The sequence below is a fragment of the Oryctolagus cuniculus genome, chromosome 9, assembly GCF_051225735.1.
Source record: "Oryctolagus cuniculus isolate XC-2025 breed Fujian yellow rabbit chromosome 9, ASM5122573v1, whole genome shotgun sequence".
In the NCBI taxonomy this organism is placed as follows: Eukaryota; Metazoa; Chordata; class Mammalia; order Lagomorpha; family Leporidae; genus Oryctolagus; species Oryctolagus cuniculus.
Genome location: NC_142875.1, coordinates 16468171 through 16486182, shown reverse-complemented (window position 1 = coordinate 16486182; position 18012 = coordinate 16468171). Strand labels below are relative to the sequence as shown.

The 18012-nt window shown below is 39.7% G+C and overlaps 1 protein-coding gene across 10 annotated transcripts in view; it reads right to left on the bottom strand.

The window, feature by feature from the left end:
- Positions 1 to 18012, bottom strand: part of UGGT2 (UDP-glucose glycoprotein glucosyltransferase 2) — a 246604-nt gene that overhangs the window by 204806 nt on the left and 23786 nt on the right. For 8 of the 10 annotated variants that reach the window (XR_016212759.1, XR_016212760.1, XR_016212758.1 and 5 more), the window contains 2 exons: positions 16342 to 16472; positions 15777 to 15889 (listed from right to left, as the gene is read on the bottom strand). The exons of the other annotated variants lie outside the window; for them this stretch is intronic. Coding sequence is in view for 4 of the 8 variants with exons in the window: in XM_089303495.1 (XP_089159621.1) it covers positions 15777 to 15889; positions 16342 to 16472 (244 nt within the window). In the remaining 4 variants the exon portion in view is untranslated. The remainder of the gene's footprint in view (positions 1 to 15776; positions 15890 to 16341; positions 16473 to 18012) is intronic. 10 annotated transcript variants of the gene reach the window in all.

The window sequence follows — 18012 nt, the reverse complement described above, 5'->3', positions numbered from 1 at the left end:
TGGTATATGGGAAGCTTTTGTACCACAACACAATTTTTTATTGTAAATTTAAATCTATTCTGAAATAAGCTAAAAATATTAAAAGGAAAAATTTCTACTCTCAAATGAACCTATTTCAATACACTGAAATAAAACACATTCCAAGTTAATAGAAGTATTTATACACACTGAATGTTCATCATTCTATTGGTTCTCTCAATTTATATCTTGAATCTGCAAAGGATCTTCATTTAGTGATATCACTATTTTAAATTTTACAAGATGGATATAATTTTATATTACATTGTTTTTATTTTGGAGGTTTGCATGTAAATAAAATTTTATATGTAGAAAGAGGTAATAGTATTTTTAAATTCTTCTACAGTGTTTATAATATTAGACAGTGTTTAGTAAGGATTCAAATTCTCAAAATGAGGAACTAATCATTTAGTCTAGTGATTAAGACAGCTGTCTCCAATATTGGAGTACCAGGGTTCAAAATCAGCTTGGATTCCTTACAACCAGCTTGCTGTTAGTGCAAACTATGGGAGGCAGTAGCAATGGCTCAAGTAATCAGCTTTTATCAATCACATGGAAGACCTGGATTGCATTCCTGGCTCACGCTTAGTCCTCCTGGACATTCCAGGCAGTTGGGAAGTTAACCAGTGGATGGGATTTGTGTTTATCACTTTGTTTCTCAAGTAATTAAATTCTCAAAATGAAGATTCTAAATGAAAATCATTTTTCAGTAAGTATAATTTTTTTTAAAGAAGTATAATTTTAGGCCAGCGCCACGGCTTACTAGGCTAATCCTCTGCCTGCAGCACCAGCACCCCGGGTTCTAGTCCTGGTCAGGGTGCTGATTCTGTCCCAGCTGCCCCTCTTTCAGTCCAGCCCTCTGCTGTGGCCAGGAAGGCAGTGGAGGATGGCCCAAGTGCTTCGGCCCTGCACCCACATGGGAGACCAGGAGGAAGCGCCTGGCGTCTGGCTCCTGGCTTCAGACTGGCGCAGCGCGCCAGCCATAGGGGCCATTTGGGGGATGAACCAACGGAGGGAAGACCTTTCTCTCTCTCTCACTGCCTAACTCTGCCTGTCAAAAAAAAAGTATAATTTTAACTATGAAAAAATATTACCTATTTGATCTAAAAAATATTAATACAAATTTTTGGTGATAACCACTGCATGCCAAATTACACAGAAACATTTCAATATCCATGAAAAACTCAGAGACATAAACTACAGTAATTAAGGTAATTATTTAGTTTTCTGATATGACTGGAAATTTTTACATGTGCAGATTATATGTTCCAAAACAGAAATTTGAGGAGCCAGTGTTGTGGCACAGCAGATAAAGCCACTGCCTGTGACACCATCATCCCCTATGAGCACCAATTCATGTCCCTGTTGCTCCACTTCTGATCCAGTTCCCTGTTAATGACCTGGGTAAAGCAGCAGAAGATGGCCCGTGTGTGAGCCCCTGCCACCCACCTGGGGGACCTAGATGAAGCTCCTGGTTCCTGGCTTTGGCCTGGCCCAGTGCTGGCTGTTGCAGTCATTTGTGGAGTAAACAAGCAGATGGAAGATCTCTGCCTCTCCATTCTCTGTAACTCTGTGTTTAACTTTCAGGTTAAAGGATGGCAAAATTAATATCAGTACTGATTACTTCCTTAACTTACTTTAAATCAAAACATTTAATTGCAAGTTAAGTTGCCGCCTGCAGTGCCTGCATTCCAAATGGGCACCATTTGAAGATCCAGCTGCTCCACTTCAGATCCAGTTCCCTGCTAATGGGCTGGGAAAATAGCAGAGAACAGCCTAAGGATTTGGGTCCTTGTGCCCACATGGAAGACCCAGAAGAAGCTCCTGGATTTGGCCAGGTCCAGCCCTAGCCATTGTGGCCATTAGTGAATTTGTAGAGTGAGCCAGTGGATGAAGATCTCTCCCTCTCTGGAACTGTTTCACATTGATTTTTTTTTTTGACAGGCAGAGTGGACAGTGAGAGAGAGAGAGAGACAGAAAGGTCTTCCTTTTCCGTTGGTTTACCCTCCAAGGGCCGCCGCGGCCAGCGCGCTGCGGCCAGCGCACCACGCTGATCCAATGGCAGGAGCCAGGTGCTTCTCCTGTTCTCCCATGGGGTGCAGGGCCCAAGCACTTGGGCCTTCCTCCACTGCACTCCCTGGCCACAGCAGAGAGCTGGCCTGGAAGAGGGGAAACCGGGACAGAATCCGGAGCCCCGACTGGGACTAGAACCTGGTGTGCCGGCGCTGCAAGGTGGAGGATTAGCCTAGTGACCCGTGGCGCGGCCTCACGTTGATTTTTTTAAAAAGGTGGGGCAGGCATGAGGATAGCATAGCAGTAAAGCTTCGGCCTGATATGTTGGCATCCAATATGTGTACCAATTTGTGTCCCAGCTGCTCTACTTCTAATCCAGCTCCCTCCCAAAGGCCTGGGAAAATCAGCAGAAAACAGCCCAAGTATTTCTGCCCTGTCAACCATGCAGAAGACCTTGAAGAAGCTCCTGGCTCTGGACTGGCCCACCTCTGACCACTGCAACCATCTCTCTCTCTCTCTTCTCTCTTTTCTCTCCCTCCCTCCCTCTTCCTCTCCCTAGCTCATTCAAATAAACAAATCTTAAAAAAGATAAAAAAGCTGGCCGGCGCCGTGGCTCAATAGGCTAATCCTCCACCTTGCGGCGCCGGCACACCGGGTTCTAGACCCGGTCGGGGCGCCGGATTCTGTCCCGGTTGCCCTCTTCCAGGCCAGCTCTCTGCTATGGCCAGGGAGTGCAGTGGAGGATGGCCCAGGTGCTTGGGCCCTGCACCCCATGGGAGACCAGGAAAAGCACCTGGATCCTGGCTCCTGCCATCGGATCAGCGCGGTGCGCCGGCTGCAGCGGCGGCCATTGGAGGGTGAACCAACGGCAAAGGAAGACCTTTCTCTCTGTCTCTCTCTCACTGTCCACTCTGCCTGTCAAAAAAAAAAAAAAAAAAAAAAAAAAAAAAAAAAGATAAAAAAGCTTTAATATTCACCCACTTCTATCTGACTTAAGTATTGATATTAAACACAAATGTGATATTTAAAATATCATTGTCAATATTTGGATATTTGAAGCATGGAATAAATAGAATTTTTACAGTCCCCAAGTAGGATTTCATTTCACTCTTTATTTGCTGAGTTATTTATTTAGTACAGTCAGTAAGCCTTCTACTATAATAATATACATCTGAAAAGGTATCTCAAAGAATATTAAAACTTACAAAGATCAAATGTACCCCCTCCACCTTAGCCTATGTGGGCCACTAAAGGAAGACTTGGTAAGCAGCTGACTCAATCAAGGGGCTATCTTCATGATCCAGGACAATTTTCCTTCCAACAAAACAACGTGGTGGAGTGACTCAAAGTTAAAGTTTGAATTCCTCGAGCCTCTTTCTGGCTGATTAGCACTTAAGGGCTATACCAACATATTAATCAGGCTGATAGGGGGATGCTTCTAGACAAAGAAAAAATGCATAATGCCAAGCAATGTTCAGGGTGGAATCCTGCATTTTCAAAATAAGTCAATATACCTCTGACCTCTTTTATATTGATAATTTCATAGGAGGTTGCTGAAATATGAAACTCTTCTGAGGACAGTCACATTCAGAGATCAAACTGCATTCTAAGGTATATGGACCAGGAGGAGGACCAGATGTAGTCGGTGAAAATGCAGCAAACCATCACAGATTGATCAAGTAGAAGATGACTGCCTTAAGTTCCAACCACTGTGGGGAGTGACCGTATCAACTTTTGGTTTACATAGCTTGTGCTTGGCTGAGCAGTAGAAGCAGCCTAAAGATACCACAGCTTTCAACTTAGCTCAATATATTAGTAATCTGGCCCAGGCAATTTAAGGAAACGGTATTAACTGGGGACTCACTGACCCACTGATTTTACTTCAGGTAGAATGGGGCATCTGCTTTGCTCCAAAGGAGTAGCTGTCACTTTTTTCATGTATACATGAAATCATGCAAGGGCCAGACAGTTGTGCTTTTAAATATACCATTTTCCTTTGATCAGAGATGCTTGTTGGGTCTCTTCTGACTTATAGTCACTGAATCCTGGTTGACCTATGCTAAAATGTAAAAGTCAGATGGTAGAGGCATAAGACCTTAATGAGTCAGACATTCAATTTCAGTAATAGTTTAGCATCAGCTTACAAGCTGCTTTTTAAAAATTTCAATTAATTAATTAGAAAGGCAGTAAGGCAAAATTATAGAGGACGAGCTCCCATCTGCTAGTTTACTTGCAAGTTCCTGCAGTCTGGATCGAAGCTGAAAACTCAATGCCACAATTGGTGGCAGGAACCAATTAGTAGAGCCATTGCCACTGTCTCCAACAGTCTGCATTAGCCAGAATCAAATCCAGGTAGTCTCATACTGGACAAAGGCTTCTTAACTAGCATCTTACTCTTTAAGTTAACTGCCTGTCCCTGCTCTTTTTAAAACGGGGTGTACTGGATGTCTGAGTGAGGCAGGTGGTGCTGTTGTGCTCTGATACAGCTTCTCTAGGTTTTCCAGCAGCAATTAAATCTACAACTGAATTTTGGATTGTCCTTTTTCTTCTCAAAGATTTTGTCGTTTCTCTTAGACTACCTGGGAGTGGAAAGTCCAGGTGGTAATCCCTGAAGGACGCTATCTCCCTCTGGCCTTCATGACTCATAGTATTCACAGTGTAAATCATGTAAAATCTCAATACTATTTATATAGATATAGATATTAGATATATAGATATACATGTGGGAGCCAAGAAAACAGTACACTATAACAACCCAGTGAAGATAGAGTCCCTTTTCCTGTGATTACATGGATCAAGAAGTAAGGATCAGGGGCTCTAACATAGTTATCAGAATACTGCTAACACCCAAAAAGAACACACAGGAGGGAAGACAGGCAACAAGGACGAAATTTTAGTGTTGTCCTCTGTCCTTCCTCTTGTGCAAGGTCATGCCTGTCAACCTCACACTCTCATCTCCAAAACTGTCAAGGACTCTTATGTCTAAGGTTTGGCTTATAAACTAATAAGCTAGCTTTCTATTGTTTCATGGAACTCATGGAACTCTTCACCTTTCTGCTCATGACAAAATAAGCATCATAACATTATGTTTGCTCCAAGTGACAAAATAAGGGCCTTCCAGCTAAAGACAATGGGAAGCAAGCAGTAAACAACCCTGCTTTCTCCCCCATCGTTTCCAAAGGGATATTACCTCACTTCTCGAGGTTGCTCCTAGAGAACAGAACTCTGAGAAATGGCCCAGGTGAAGAGTGGTCAGACCTTGCATTTTTGCTGGTCAGGCCAATAATGAAAATATTACTAAGAAGACAGAAATCATTAAAAATGGAATAGAAATTTTGGAGACAAAATTGCCAATCAGTGAAATAACTATGACTGAGAGCTTTAATAGCAGAATAAACCAAATAAATGAAAGAATTTCTGACGTTCCAGGACAAGACTTGTGAAATAACCCAATCAGACCAAAACAAAGAGAATATAATTAAAAAGAATGAAGAAAGTCTATATGAAATCTGGGATACCATCAAATATCCAATTATTTGTGGCATAGGTATTCCTGAAGAGATGGAAAAGGGCATTGAGAACCTGCTACACTAGTTGAAAAGTTTCCAGGTCTTGAAAGAGACATGGACACCTAGATACAGGGAGTTCACAGGATCCCATGCAGATTCAACAAAAAAAGGTCTTCTCCAAAGCATAATGTAGCCAACCTGTCAAAAGTTAAGGACAAGGAGAGAAAAGCATCAAATTACATATAAAGGAAGACCAATAGAGTAACAGCACATTCCTCAGCAGAAACCCTACAGTCCAGAAAAAGTGTGTGATGATATATTCAAGATCATTAGTGAAAAAAATTTTATCCAGGAATGTTATATCCAGCAAAGCCATCATTTAGAAGTGAAGGAGAAAGAAGGTATTTTCCAGATAAACAAAAATTAAGAGAATTCACCACCACCAGAACAGACATACAAGAAATTCTGAAAGGAGTCCTGCATTGGAAGTAAACGCTGGGGCCGGCACTTCAGTGCATAGGTAAACTGCCACCTGCAGCACTGGCATCCCATATGGGCACTGGTTCAAGGCCCCACTGCTCTACTTCCAACCCAGATTCCTGCTAATGTGCCTAGGAAAACAGCAGATAATGGCACAAGTGCTTGAGCCTCAGAACCCACAAGGGGGACCCAGATGGAGTTCCAGGCTCCTGGCTTCAGCCTGGCCTTTGCAGTCATTAGGGGAATGAACCAAAGGATAGAAGATCTCTCTCGCTCTCGCTCTCAGTCTCGCTCTCGCTCTGGCTCTCTGGCTCTCCTTCTCTCTTTCTAACTCTGACTTTCAAATAAGCAAAATCCAGTCATTTGTAACAAAATGGAGGAATCTGTAAAACATCATACTGCGGGAAATAAGTCAGTCCCAAAGGTACAAATATTATATGTTCTCCCTGATCTGTGACAACTAACTAAGCACCTAAAAGGAAACCCGTAGAAGTAAAACAGACATTATCAGAAGCAATGACGTGATGAGCCCTTGTACTGACTGCAGAGGAACAGTTTAATATTTTATTCTTTTTACTATTTTCTTTTTCTACTTAATACTTCACACAGAATTATTCTTAGCTGTATAAATCCAATTGAAAATCAATACCTGCTAAAAAATAAGAAAAGGAAAAAGAGAGGGAGGAGATACACAGTTCAGCACACGTTCCCACGGACTTACCCCTAAGAGTGAAGCTAAAAATTTGCCAAGGGATCACATAAATAAGACAAAGTGAGAAATTAAGATAAGAGCAGAAATAAATGAAATTGAAACTAAAAAAAATAACAAAAGATCAACAAAACACAGGGCAATGTGGAGGAACAGGTAAAGCTGCAGCAATGTGGAAGAGCAGTTAAAGCTGCTGCCTGCGACACTGGCATCCCATATGGACACAGGTTAGTATTCCAGCTGCTCCACTTCCAATACAGTTCCCTGCTACTGGCCTATGGGAGACCCCAGCGAAGCTCCTGGCTTTGGCCTAACTCATTCCTGGCTGTTACAGTCATCTGGGGAATGAATCAGCTGTTGGAAGATCTTTCTGTCTCTCCCTGCCTCTGTGCAACAATAAATAAATCTTTTAAAAAAATCAACAAAGAGATTCTAAGATGGCTGAATAGGGAAAAGACATGCTGATACTGAACAGGGGAAGATAGCAGGAACAAAAGCAGATGAAGTGTATGCACAGGGGAGACTGGAGAGAAATTTGCAGTGGAAATTTACAGAAAGAAGAAGATTGCCATGAAGCAGCATGGAAAGTGTGGATGCAAAGCAGTGAGCTGGACACACCAAACAAATCCCAAAGCCAGGGGCTGAATGAGATGAGGGCAGAATTCAGGAGTCTGTGCTTCTGATAATGCAAGAGGGAGGACCTTGTGGACCACAATGACTTTGGCCTGCAGCCCTAGTGGGAGACAGGGGACTCATTTAATCCAGTGAAGGAAAAGCGCATTTGTTCCCCATCTTCCCACAAAGTCACCAAGCAACCTGTGGGGAGAAGGTGTCATCTTGACACCAGGAGGAAAAGTGTAGATTTTCCACTGACTTTGATTCTGGCTGGGAGGACTGAGAGGGGCCTGGGCACGCACTTAGGAATGTGAGGTGCCCCCCATCCTCTCAACAAATCACAGGATCCAGGGTTCAAACTGCAAAGGTGGAGTACCCACAGGCAGCTGGCTCTGGAAACGACTCTATTCTTCCCATGGACAGGGCAGGCTTGTGGGGTGGGGTATTCTGCACCCCATGACTGTGGAGCCTTGTGTGCTGTGACTGTGAGAATCCTGTGACTGTATAACATGGTGTTGGGTGTAGCTGTGTCCATGGGCAATCACTGTTTCTGGTATAAGAGGCTCACAGCAACCTGACTGCCTGGGGCGGGTCACTGCAGAGGGTTCCATGCTCACACAAAGGACTACACAGATCCTTTGTGTGGTTTAGGTGCCAGTGTGGGTGAAGGTTGTACCCACTGTGGGATAACCCTGGGCACTGATCCCCTTGGAAGAGAGGAGCTGAAATAATACCATCCCCCAACAATAAAGGAGCTCTACCATGCCCAACCTGGGTGTCACCATGGATACTTGCACCACTTGAAGCACTGATAAGAGCTCCCTTGCTCCATCCAGCACATGCCTTTGAGTATTCACAAAGAATCAGAAACTCCACTAAGCTACAGAGGCATAGTTCAAAGATAAAACCTATCAATGGAGAAAATCAACAAGTGTTTCCACAATAGCCTAAAAATAAATGCAGAAAGTGAAGAAAAAGAATAAGAAAGATATCATGACCACCCCAAAGCTACACAAGAACACTTCAATATTAGAATGTGAAGATGAAGAGATTGATAAAATGCTGAAAAAAGGAGTTCAAAACATTAATCATAGGATTACACAGAAGCAATGAGAAGCAAATTCAACTTTTAAAAAAAATCCATACATGATATGGATGAAAAATTTTCCCATGAGATAGAGATTTTACAGAGAAATCAAACTAGAGTACTAAAAATGAAGAATGTAGTATGTCGAATAAAAGAAACAGTGGGAAGCCTTAACAACAGACTTGATAGGCAGAAAAAAAGAGTATCTGAGCTAGAAGACAAATCACTGGAAATATCTTAGACCAAATAAAGAAATCAGAAAAACGAAAAACTGCTTTCAAGATTTATGGGACACAATCAAACAACCCAGCAGTTCCTGGTCTTAGCAGTTCCTGGAGGTATATAGAGAAAGAATAGGTTAGAAGACCTGTTTAGTGAAACACTTACAAAAAACTTCCCCTAATTTGGAAAAAGGGAAGTCCAAATACATGAGGCACATATAACTCCTAATACACATGGCCAGAAAAGATCTTCACCACGACACAATGTAGTTGGACTCTCAACAGTAAAGCATAAAGAAAAGATTATAAAATGTGAATGAGAGAAATGCCAGATTACCTTCAGAGTACCTCCAATTAGACTCAGAGCTGAATTATCATCAGAGACTCCACAGGCTAGGAGAGAATGGACATAGTCCAAGTTTTAATGAAAAAAAAAAAAACAGAATACTTCTCTGCAAAGCTCTCATTTATGAATGAAAGTGAAATAAAGACCTTACATAACAAAAAGTGAAGAATTTGTCACCACTTGTCTAGCCTTACAAATGATGCTTAAGCATGTGCTCTATACAGAAACAAAGACTCATCACATTGAAAGGATGTGAAAACAGAAAATCTAGAAAAGGAAATCCAAAAAAAAAAAAAACAATAGGAATATTCACTGAAAAATGGCAGGGCCATGTCATTAATTATCGATAGTAAGCCTGAATATAAATGACCTAAATTTTCCAATTAAAATTTAATAACTGGCTGAATGGATTAAAAAATAAGACACACCTATTTGCTGCATACAAGAAACACACCTCCACAACAAAGATACACACTGACTGAAAGTAAAAGGATTGAAACATATTACACTTTAACAGAAAGCAAAAACAAGTAAGAATAGCCATCCTAGTATCAGACAAAACAGACTTTAACAGAAAAATTATTAAAAGGGGCAAAGAAGGACATTATGTAATCCTTAAGGGATCAATTTTGCAAGAATGTGACTATAAAAATGTGTATGCACACAATTCCAGAGCATTTGGATATTTAAAATAAATGTTAATGGATCAAAATGGAGACATAGACTTCAATTCAATAGTAATGGGGGACTTCATTTTATTTTTTTTTAACTTTTATTTAATGAATATAGATTTCCAAAGTACAGCTTATGGACTAGATTGGCTTACCCCCAACCCCCGATGACTTCCCTCCCACCCACAACCCTCCCCTTTCCCGCTCTCTCTCCCCTTCCATTCACATCAAGATTCATTTTCATTTCTCTTTATATACAGAAGATCAGTTTAGCATACATTAAGTAAAGATTTCAACAGTTTGCACCCACATAGAAACACAAAGTGAAAAACACTGTTTGAGTACTCATTATAGCATTAAATCTCAATGCACAGCACATTAAGGACAGAGATCCTACATGAGGAGTAAGTGCACAGTGACTCCTGTTGTTGACTTAACAAATTGACACTCTTGTTTATGGCATCAGTAATCTCCCTATGCACCAGTCATGAGTTTCCAAGGCTATGGAAGCCTTTTGAGTTCTCCGACTCTTATCTTATTTAGAAAAGGTCATAGTCAAAGTGGAGGTTCTCTCCTCCCTTCAGAGAAAGGTACCTCCTTCTTTGAAGACCTGTTCTTTCCACTGGGATCTCACTCATACAGATCTTTCATTTAGTTTTTTTTTTTTTTTTTTCCAGAGTATCTTGGCTTTCCATGCCTGAATTACTCTCATGGGCTTTTCAGCCGAATCTGAATGCCTTTAGGGCTGATTCTGAGGCCAGAGTGCTGTTAGGACATCTGCCATTCTATGAGTCTGTTGTGTATCTCGCTTCCCATGTTGGATCGCTCTCCCCTTTATTTAATCTATTGGTTAGTATTAGCAGGCACTAGACTTGTTTATGTGCTCCCTTTGACTCTTAGTCCTTTCATTATGATCAATTGTGAACTGAAATTGTTCACTTGGACTAGTGACATGGCATTGGTACATGCCACCTTGATGGGATTGAATTTGAATCCCCTGGTATGTTTCTAAATCTACCATTTGAGGCAAGTCAGCTTGAGCATGTCCCGAATTGCACATCTCTTCCCTCTCTTATTCCCACTCTTATGTTTAACAGGGATCAATTTTCAGTTTAATTTTAACACTTAAGAATAACTGTGTATTAATTACAGAATTAAACCAGTAGTATTAAGTAGAACAGACAAAAAAAATATTAAGAGGGATAATGTATTAAGTTGTTCATTAACAGTCAGGGCTATGCTGATCAAGTCACCGTTTCTCATAGTGTCCATTCCACTTCAACAGGTTTCCTTTTTGGTGTTCAGTCAGTTGTCACCGATCAGGGAGAACATATGGTATTTGTCCCTTTGGGACTGGCTTATTTCACTCAGCATGATGTGTTCCAGATTCCTCCATGTTGTTGCAAATGACTGGATTTCATTGTTTTTTACTGCGGTATAATATTCTAAAGAGTACATATCCCATAATTTCTTTATCCAGTCTACCGTTGATGGGCATTTAGGTCGGTTCCAGGTCTTGGCTATTGTGAATTGTGCTGCAATAAACATTAGGGTACAGACCACTTTTTTGTTTGCCAATTTAAATTCCTTTGGGTAAATTCCAAGGAGTGGGATGGCTGGGTCGAACGGTAGGGTTTATCTTCAGGTTTCTGAGGAATCTCCAGACTGACTTCTATAGTGGCTTGACCAGTTTGCATTCCCACCAACAATGGGTTAGTGTCCCTTTTTCAATGGGGGACTTTAACACCACACATTCATCAATGGACAAATCAACTAGACAGAAAATCAACATAGAAACAATAGCTAATCTGGACTATGAACCAAATGGAACAGATAGCTACAGAACTTTTTTTCCCTCAAGTTGCAGAATACACATTCTTCTCATCAGTGCATGGAACTTTCTCTCTAGTATAGTCTATAGGCTAGGCCATAAAACAAGTCTCAGCAAATTTAGAAAAATCTAAATCATACCATGCATCTTCCTGGACCACAATGGAATGAAGCTGGAAATCAACAACTCAAGAATCTCTAGAACATATGCAAAAACATGCAGACTGAAAAACTTGCTGCTGAATAAACAGTGAGTCATAGAATAAATCAAAAGGGAAATAAAAAATTTCTGTAAATGAATAAAGATAACAATATAGCATATCTAAACTCATAGCATGCAGAAAAAGCAGTGTTAAGAGGGAAGTTTATAGTAATTGCTGCCTATGTCAAGAAATTGTTAAGACAGCAAATAAATGATCAATGTATCTCTATGATCAAGAAAACACCAGGCCGGCACCATGGCTGACTTGGCTAATCCTCCACCTGTGACACCAGCACCCCAGGTTCCAGTCCCAGTTGGGGTGCTGGGTACTACTCCCAGTTGCTCCTCTTCCAGTCCAGCTCTCTGCTGTGGCCTGAGAGGGCAGCGGAGGATGGCCCAAGTGCTTGGGTCCCTGCACCCGCATGGGAGACCGGGAGGAAGTACCCAGCTTCTGGCTTCAGTTCGGCGCAGTACACTGGCCATAGTAGCCATTAGGGGAGTGAACCAATGGAAGGACAACCTTTCTGTCTCTCTCTCACTGTCTATAACTCTCTCTCTCTCTCTGTCTGTCACTGTCCAACTCTGCCTGGCAAAAATTTTAAAAAAATTTTTTTTAAAAAGAAAAAAAAAAACACCACCACATGAAACCCAAAATTAGTAGGGAAGGAAAGGAATAACTAAAATTAGAGATGAAATAAACAAAATTGAAACAAAAAATACAAAAGGTCAGTGCCTTGAAGAGCTGGTTTTTTGATCAACAAAATTGATAAAACATTGGCCCAACTAACCAAAAAAGAGGGAAATAACCCAAATTAATCAAATCCGAGATGAAAAAGGAGATATAAGATAGGATCCACAGAAATAAAAATAATTCAAGAATTACTACAAATAGCTATATGACAAAAAAATTGGAAAAACTTGAAGATACTGGTAGATTCTTGGACACAAGATACCAAAACTGAGGCACAAAAACATTGATAATCTAAAGATGTCAATAAACAAGATGGAAATTTCAACAGTAATAAAGATTCTTCCAATAAATTAAAGTGCAGGAAAAGATGTTCTCACTGCTGATTCTACTAGACTTTTTTTTTTTTTTTTTTTTTTGACAGGCAGAGTGGACAGTGAGAAAGAGAGACAGAGAGAAAGTCTTCTTTTGCCGTTGGTTCACCCTCCAATGGCCACCACGGCCAGCGCACCATGCTGATCCAATGGCAGGAGCCAGGTACTTATCCTGGTCTCCCATGGGGTGCAGGGCCCAAGCACTTGGGCCTTCCTCCACTAGACTACTAGAACCCGGTGTGCTGGCGCCGCAAGGCGGAGGATTAGCCTAGTGAGCCATGGTGCCGGCCTCTACTAGACTTTTAAAGAACTAATTGCAATTCTTCACAAGCTTTTCAAAACAACTGAAAGAGAATAAATCCTCCCAAACTCCTACTATGAGGTCAGCATCACCTTAATTCCAAAACCCGAAAAAGACACAAAGAAAGAGAACTACAGACCCAATATCACTGATTAACATGGATTCAAAATCCTTAACAAAATACTAGCTAATCAAATCCAACAATACATCAGAGAGACCATTCACCTGGACCTAGTAGAAGTTCCCCTGGTATGCAGGGATGGCACAACATACTAAAGTCAGTAACTGTGAGACATAACACTAAGAAATTGAAGATGTCAAGACATATTACAGGGCAGTAACAATCAAAACAGCCTGGTAATGACAGAAAAACAGACATGTATACCAATGGAACAGGATAAAATCCCAAAAATCACTTCATACATTGACAATGAAATAATCTTTGACAGGCAGCTAAAATCAATTCCCAGATAAAGGACAGTCTCTTCAACAAATGGTGGTGGGAAAATTGGATCTCCGCATGTAGTAGTTATGAAACAAGACCCCTACCTTTCACTTTATACAAAAATCAAATCAAAATGGACCATGGAACCAAATCTACAACTGGGTACCATCAAGTAACTAGAGAAGAACTTTGAGGAAACTATGCAAGACATAGAAAACACTTCTTGGACATGACTTCAGAACCACAGGCATTCAAAGCCAAAATTGACATATGGATTACATCAAACTGACAAGCTTCTGCACTGCAAAGGAAACATGCAGCAATGTGAAGAAACAGCAAACAAAATGGGAGAAAATATTTGCATACTATGCAACTGATAAAGGGCTAATATCCAGAATATATAAAGAGCTCAAGAAAATCAACAACAAAACAATCCAATTAAGAAATAGGCAAAGGAAATCATATGGCTAACAGAAACATGAAAAACATGATCAGGATCACAGCCATCAGGGAAATGCAAATCAAAACTATGAGTTTCACTTCACCCCAGTTAAAATGGCTTTTATACAGAACTCAAAAATCAATAAATGCTGGTGAGCATATAGGTAAAAAGGTACCCTAATCCACTATTGGTAGGAGTGTAACTGATGCAGCCATTGTGGAAGACAGAATGGAGATATCTCAGAAAGCTTAAAATAGATCTACCACATGACCCAACAATCTCACTCCTGGGAATTTACCCAAACAAAATGAAGTCACCCTATGAAAGAATTATTTGTACCCCCATGTTTTTTGCAGCTCAATACACAATAGCAAAGATATGAAATCAAGCTTGATGTCCATCAACTGATGACTAAAGAAATTATGACTTCTATATATCTTACATATTATACATTATATATTTATATATATATATAAAAGTACTACTCAGCCACACAAAAAAATGAAATTCTGTCTTTCACAACAAAATGGATACAACTAGAAATCATTATATTTAGTGCAATAAGCCAATCCCCAAAAGACAAATACTATGTTTTCCTTGATCTGTAGTAACTAATTGAGTATGAAAAATGTAATGTATAGGATTGCAATGGGCATTTTGAGATTTGATATTGTTTATAGCCTTTGTCTTAACTGTTGAGAACAGTGCTTTTTTCTTCTATTTGTTTAACTCTTTACTTACTGTAGAGTTAACCCTATGAGTATATAGTAAACAATAGATCATTGTATAAATTAAGAGAGGGAATGAGAGAGGAAGAAGGAGGAAGGGTGTAGTATGGGGAAGGTGATAGTAGGGGTAGAGTGAGAAACATCACTATGTTCCCAAATCTGTATATATGAAATGCATTAAATCTGTTTACCTTAAATTAAAAATTTAAATAATTTTATACCATTATAGTTCTAATGAGCTACGATTACTTTAATTTACTTTATATGGGTGAAATGCTCATCTTTCCATTTGATTATTGCTTATAGCACTTGCCTTTATTACCACTGAACTAGAGTCTTGTTGCTTGTTGCTTTCTTTATTTTGTGAACCATTATGTCCTGGAATATAATTGTAATTTAAAATGTTTTAACTCAAAAATTAAATTAGAAAGGAGGAGCAATGAAGGAAGGAAGGAGAAATAGAGAGGGAGAGAGGGAGGGAAGAAGGTAATTTATATTCTTAGAATTTTATCTATGAACTACATTAAATCTGTTCTCTTTTTATTAACATAAAAAAATAAAGCATCAGGAAAACACCATGGGCCAGGCAGATGTAGGGATCAGAGAACAGGAATGGAAGGGATCCAAGTATCTGAACCATCACCTGCTGCCTCCCAGGGTGCAAACTGGCAGGAAGCCAGAACTGGGAGTGGAATTGGGTCTCAAATCCAAGCATTCCTATATGAGACATGGGCAACCCAAGTGGTGTCTTAACTGCTAGGCTAAGCACATGCCCTTAATTTTTACTATTACTTTTATTATTCTCCAGATAATCAGTTTATATTTAAAGAGATATGGTCCAAATTTAAAGTTTTGCATCTTTCAAAAACAATTTGTGTTTATATAAAAAAATTAACATTTTTGGTATTTAGTATAATTTATTTTCTAAAATAAAAAGCAAATTTTACAAATTTTCTTATATATCAAGTTTTTCAATACATATCACATGCATGGATATATGTCTTAGAATATTAACAATTTTAATTGTAAGAAATTTCTGCTATTTCATGTCTTCTCTCTTTAGAAACCACTCTCACTATAGGTCAATGTTCATTTACCTTGAAGTAGCCTTCTTCAGCAGCTTTTTAATCTCATTTATTTTACAGGTGTGCTTCTGATGGATAACCACAAATGCATTACAACCATCTGGTGGTGGTTCCTCAGCTGCAATCTAAGATTTTCACAAGATTCTATTTAGCTACAGTAGTTGATATTCGCAATATTATTTTAAAAATTCAGATTACTTTCATTAAAATATCTCATTAGTTACTATTAAGTTGTCAGCCTAATTAATGTAAAAGGCATCTCTAATAGAAAGAATCCAAGAAAAATTTGAACAAAATCAACTTCATCCCAGGAAATGAATAAAGTTACTGAAAAAAAAAACTATTAAACTTTACATTATATTTCAATGGTTAACTTCATAATTTCCTTATCTCAAGTAACTACAAAATTACTTAAATAGTCAATGACATTATATTCAATTATCACCAGTGATAGACTATGGAACCACATATAGGTTTGTAGGTCATTATTTTAAACCAAATATGTTCACATTAAATAGCTCTGTGTACATAGGTACCATACTTCTTTGTCAAATGCAGGTTGGGTATTTTTACGTACCTGTTGAAACATCTGAATAGTCGGAGAGTATGCCCTTATAGATAAAGCAAACTTTAATAGATTGATGTGTAAATTGTCTAAAAACTGTCCCGCTTTCTTCAAGATTAAGTTGTAGTAAGAATAATCTGATTCTATGAAAAGAAATTTTTAAAAAGATGTTAGTATTTTAAATCCAACACATGGACAAACCCTCACTGTAAAGCTAACTTAATCACTGTCATAATCAATCACAACTCAACTTTGGTTATAGATGCTGTTAGAAACAAATGGAAAAAAAAGTCAAGATCTCTGTTCTATTAGTAACTTTATTTTGGGTCTTCCAGCGATGTCCACATAATCAACATAAGACTAGGTGAAAACAATCTTAATATTAAAAAGTCTATTAAGAAGATATCAACAACTAAGATCAATCCACTCCAAGGTCATCAAGTTGTAATACAAGAATAAATTATAGGTCCTACCTAAAATCTAAGAGATTTAGAATAGCAAATTTTAAAAAACATGATTGCTAATGAATTTTAAGTTTTTTTTTTTTTTTTTTTTTTTTTTTTTGACAGGCAGAGTGGACAGTGAGACAGAGAGACAGAGAGAAAGGTCTTCCTTTGCCGTTAGCTCACCCTCCAATGGCCGCCGCAGCTGGCGCACTGCGGCCGGTGCACTGCGCTGATCCAATGGCAGGAGCCAGGTGCTTCTCCTGGTCTCCTATGGGGTGCAGGGCCCAAGCACTTGGGCCACCCTCTACTGCACTCCCTGGCCACAGCAGAGAGCTGGCCTGGAAGAGGGGCAACCGGGACACAATCCGACGCCCTGACTGGGACTAGATCCCGGTGTGCCGGCGCCGCAAGGCGGAGGATTAGCCTAGTGAACCGTGGTGCCGGCCATGAATTTTAAAGTATGTATCTCAATAAATTCTACTTAGAGTCAGTCAGTGTAGGCAACCAAGTGTAATCGGTGTATCCAAAATATTTCAGGAGACAGAATTTGAAACAGACCTTCAAGAGTATCACCTTGTCTGAAGCTGTAACTAATTTGAGCTGCTTGGTCTATCACTGGAATCCATCTTCAAAGATCCCAGACACCAAAGTGAATGATGGTTCGTAGAATTCAATTTTAAAACTTTGTACCACCCCTGGGGACACAGAGATCATTTGAATGGGAGAGGGCAGAAAAGAAAGGCAGCCAATAGCTGATAAGGTCCCAGGGGCTTTACTGTGGATAAGCAAGGAGACAACTTTCTCTCTTGCCCTGTTATTTCCCTACACTGACCTGGGTGTAATCATTATCTGCATTGTTTCCACTGTGCAGGGCCAACTCCAGGATGGTGTAGTTACCACCTGACAGCTCTGGAATCCATTCAGTACAAGTATACATAGGATGGCTTCAATATTCTCTAGTAATTTCTTCACTCCCCTTTTTTTGGTACTGGGTTACCAACTGAAAGAAATTTCTAATCGAAGAGCAGAGTTGGTGTAAATACATAGTTCCCTATGGATCAGAGCTCCCTGATGTGAAAAGGGATGTTAAAAGGGTGTGGTTGAAACCAGGTTTTAATAACAGATACTCCTTATGAAAGGGTGAAAAGGGGATTCTTTGAGTTAGAGGATACACTCAAGGGATGGTGTGGGAGACTGGATTATTTGCTGTGATAACGTTATATTATTTGTTCCAAAA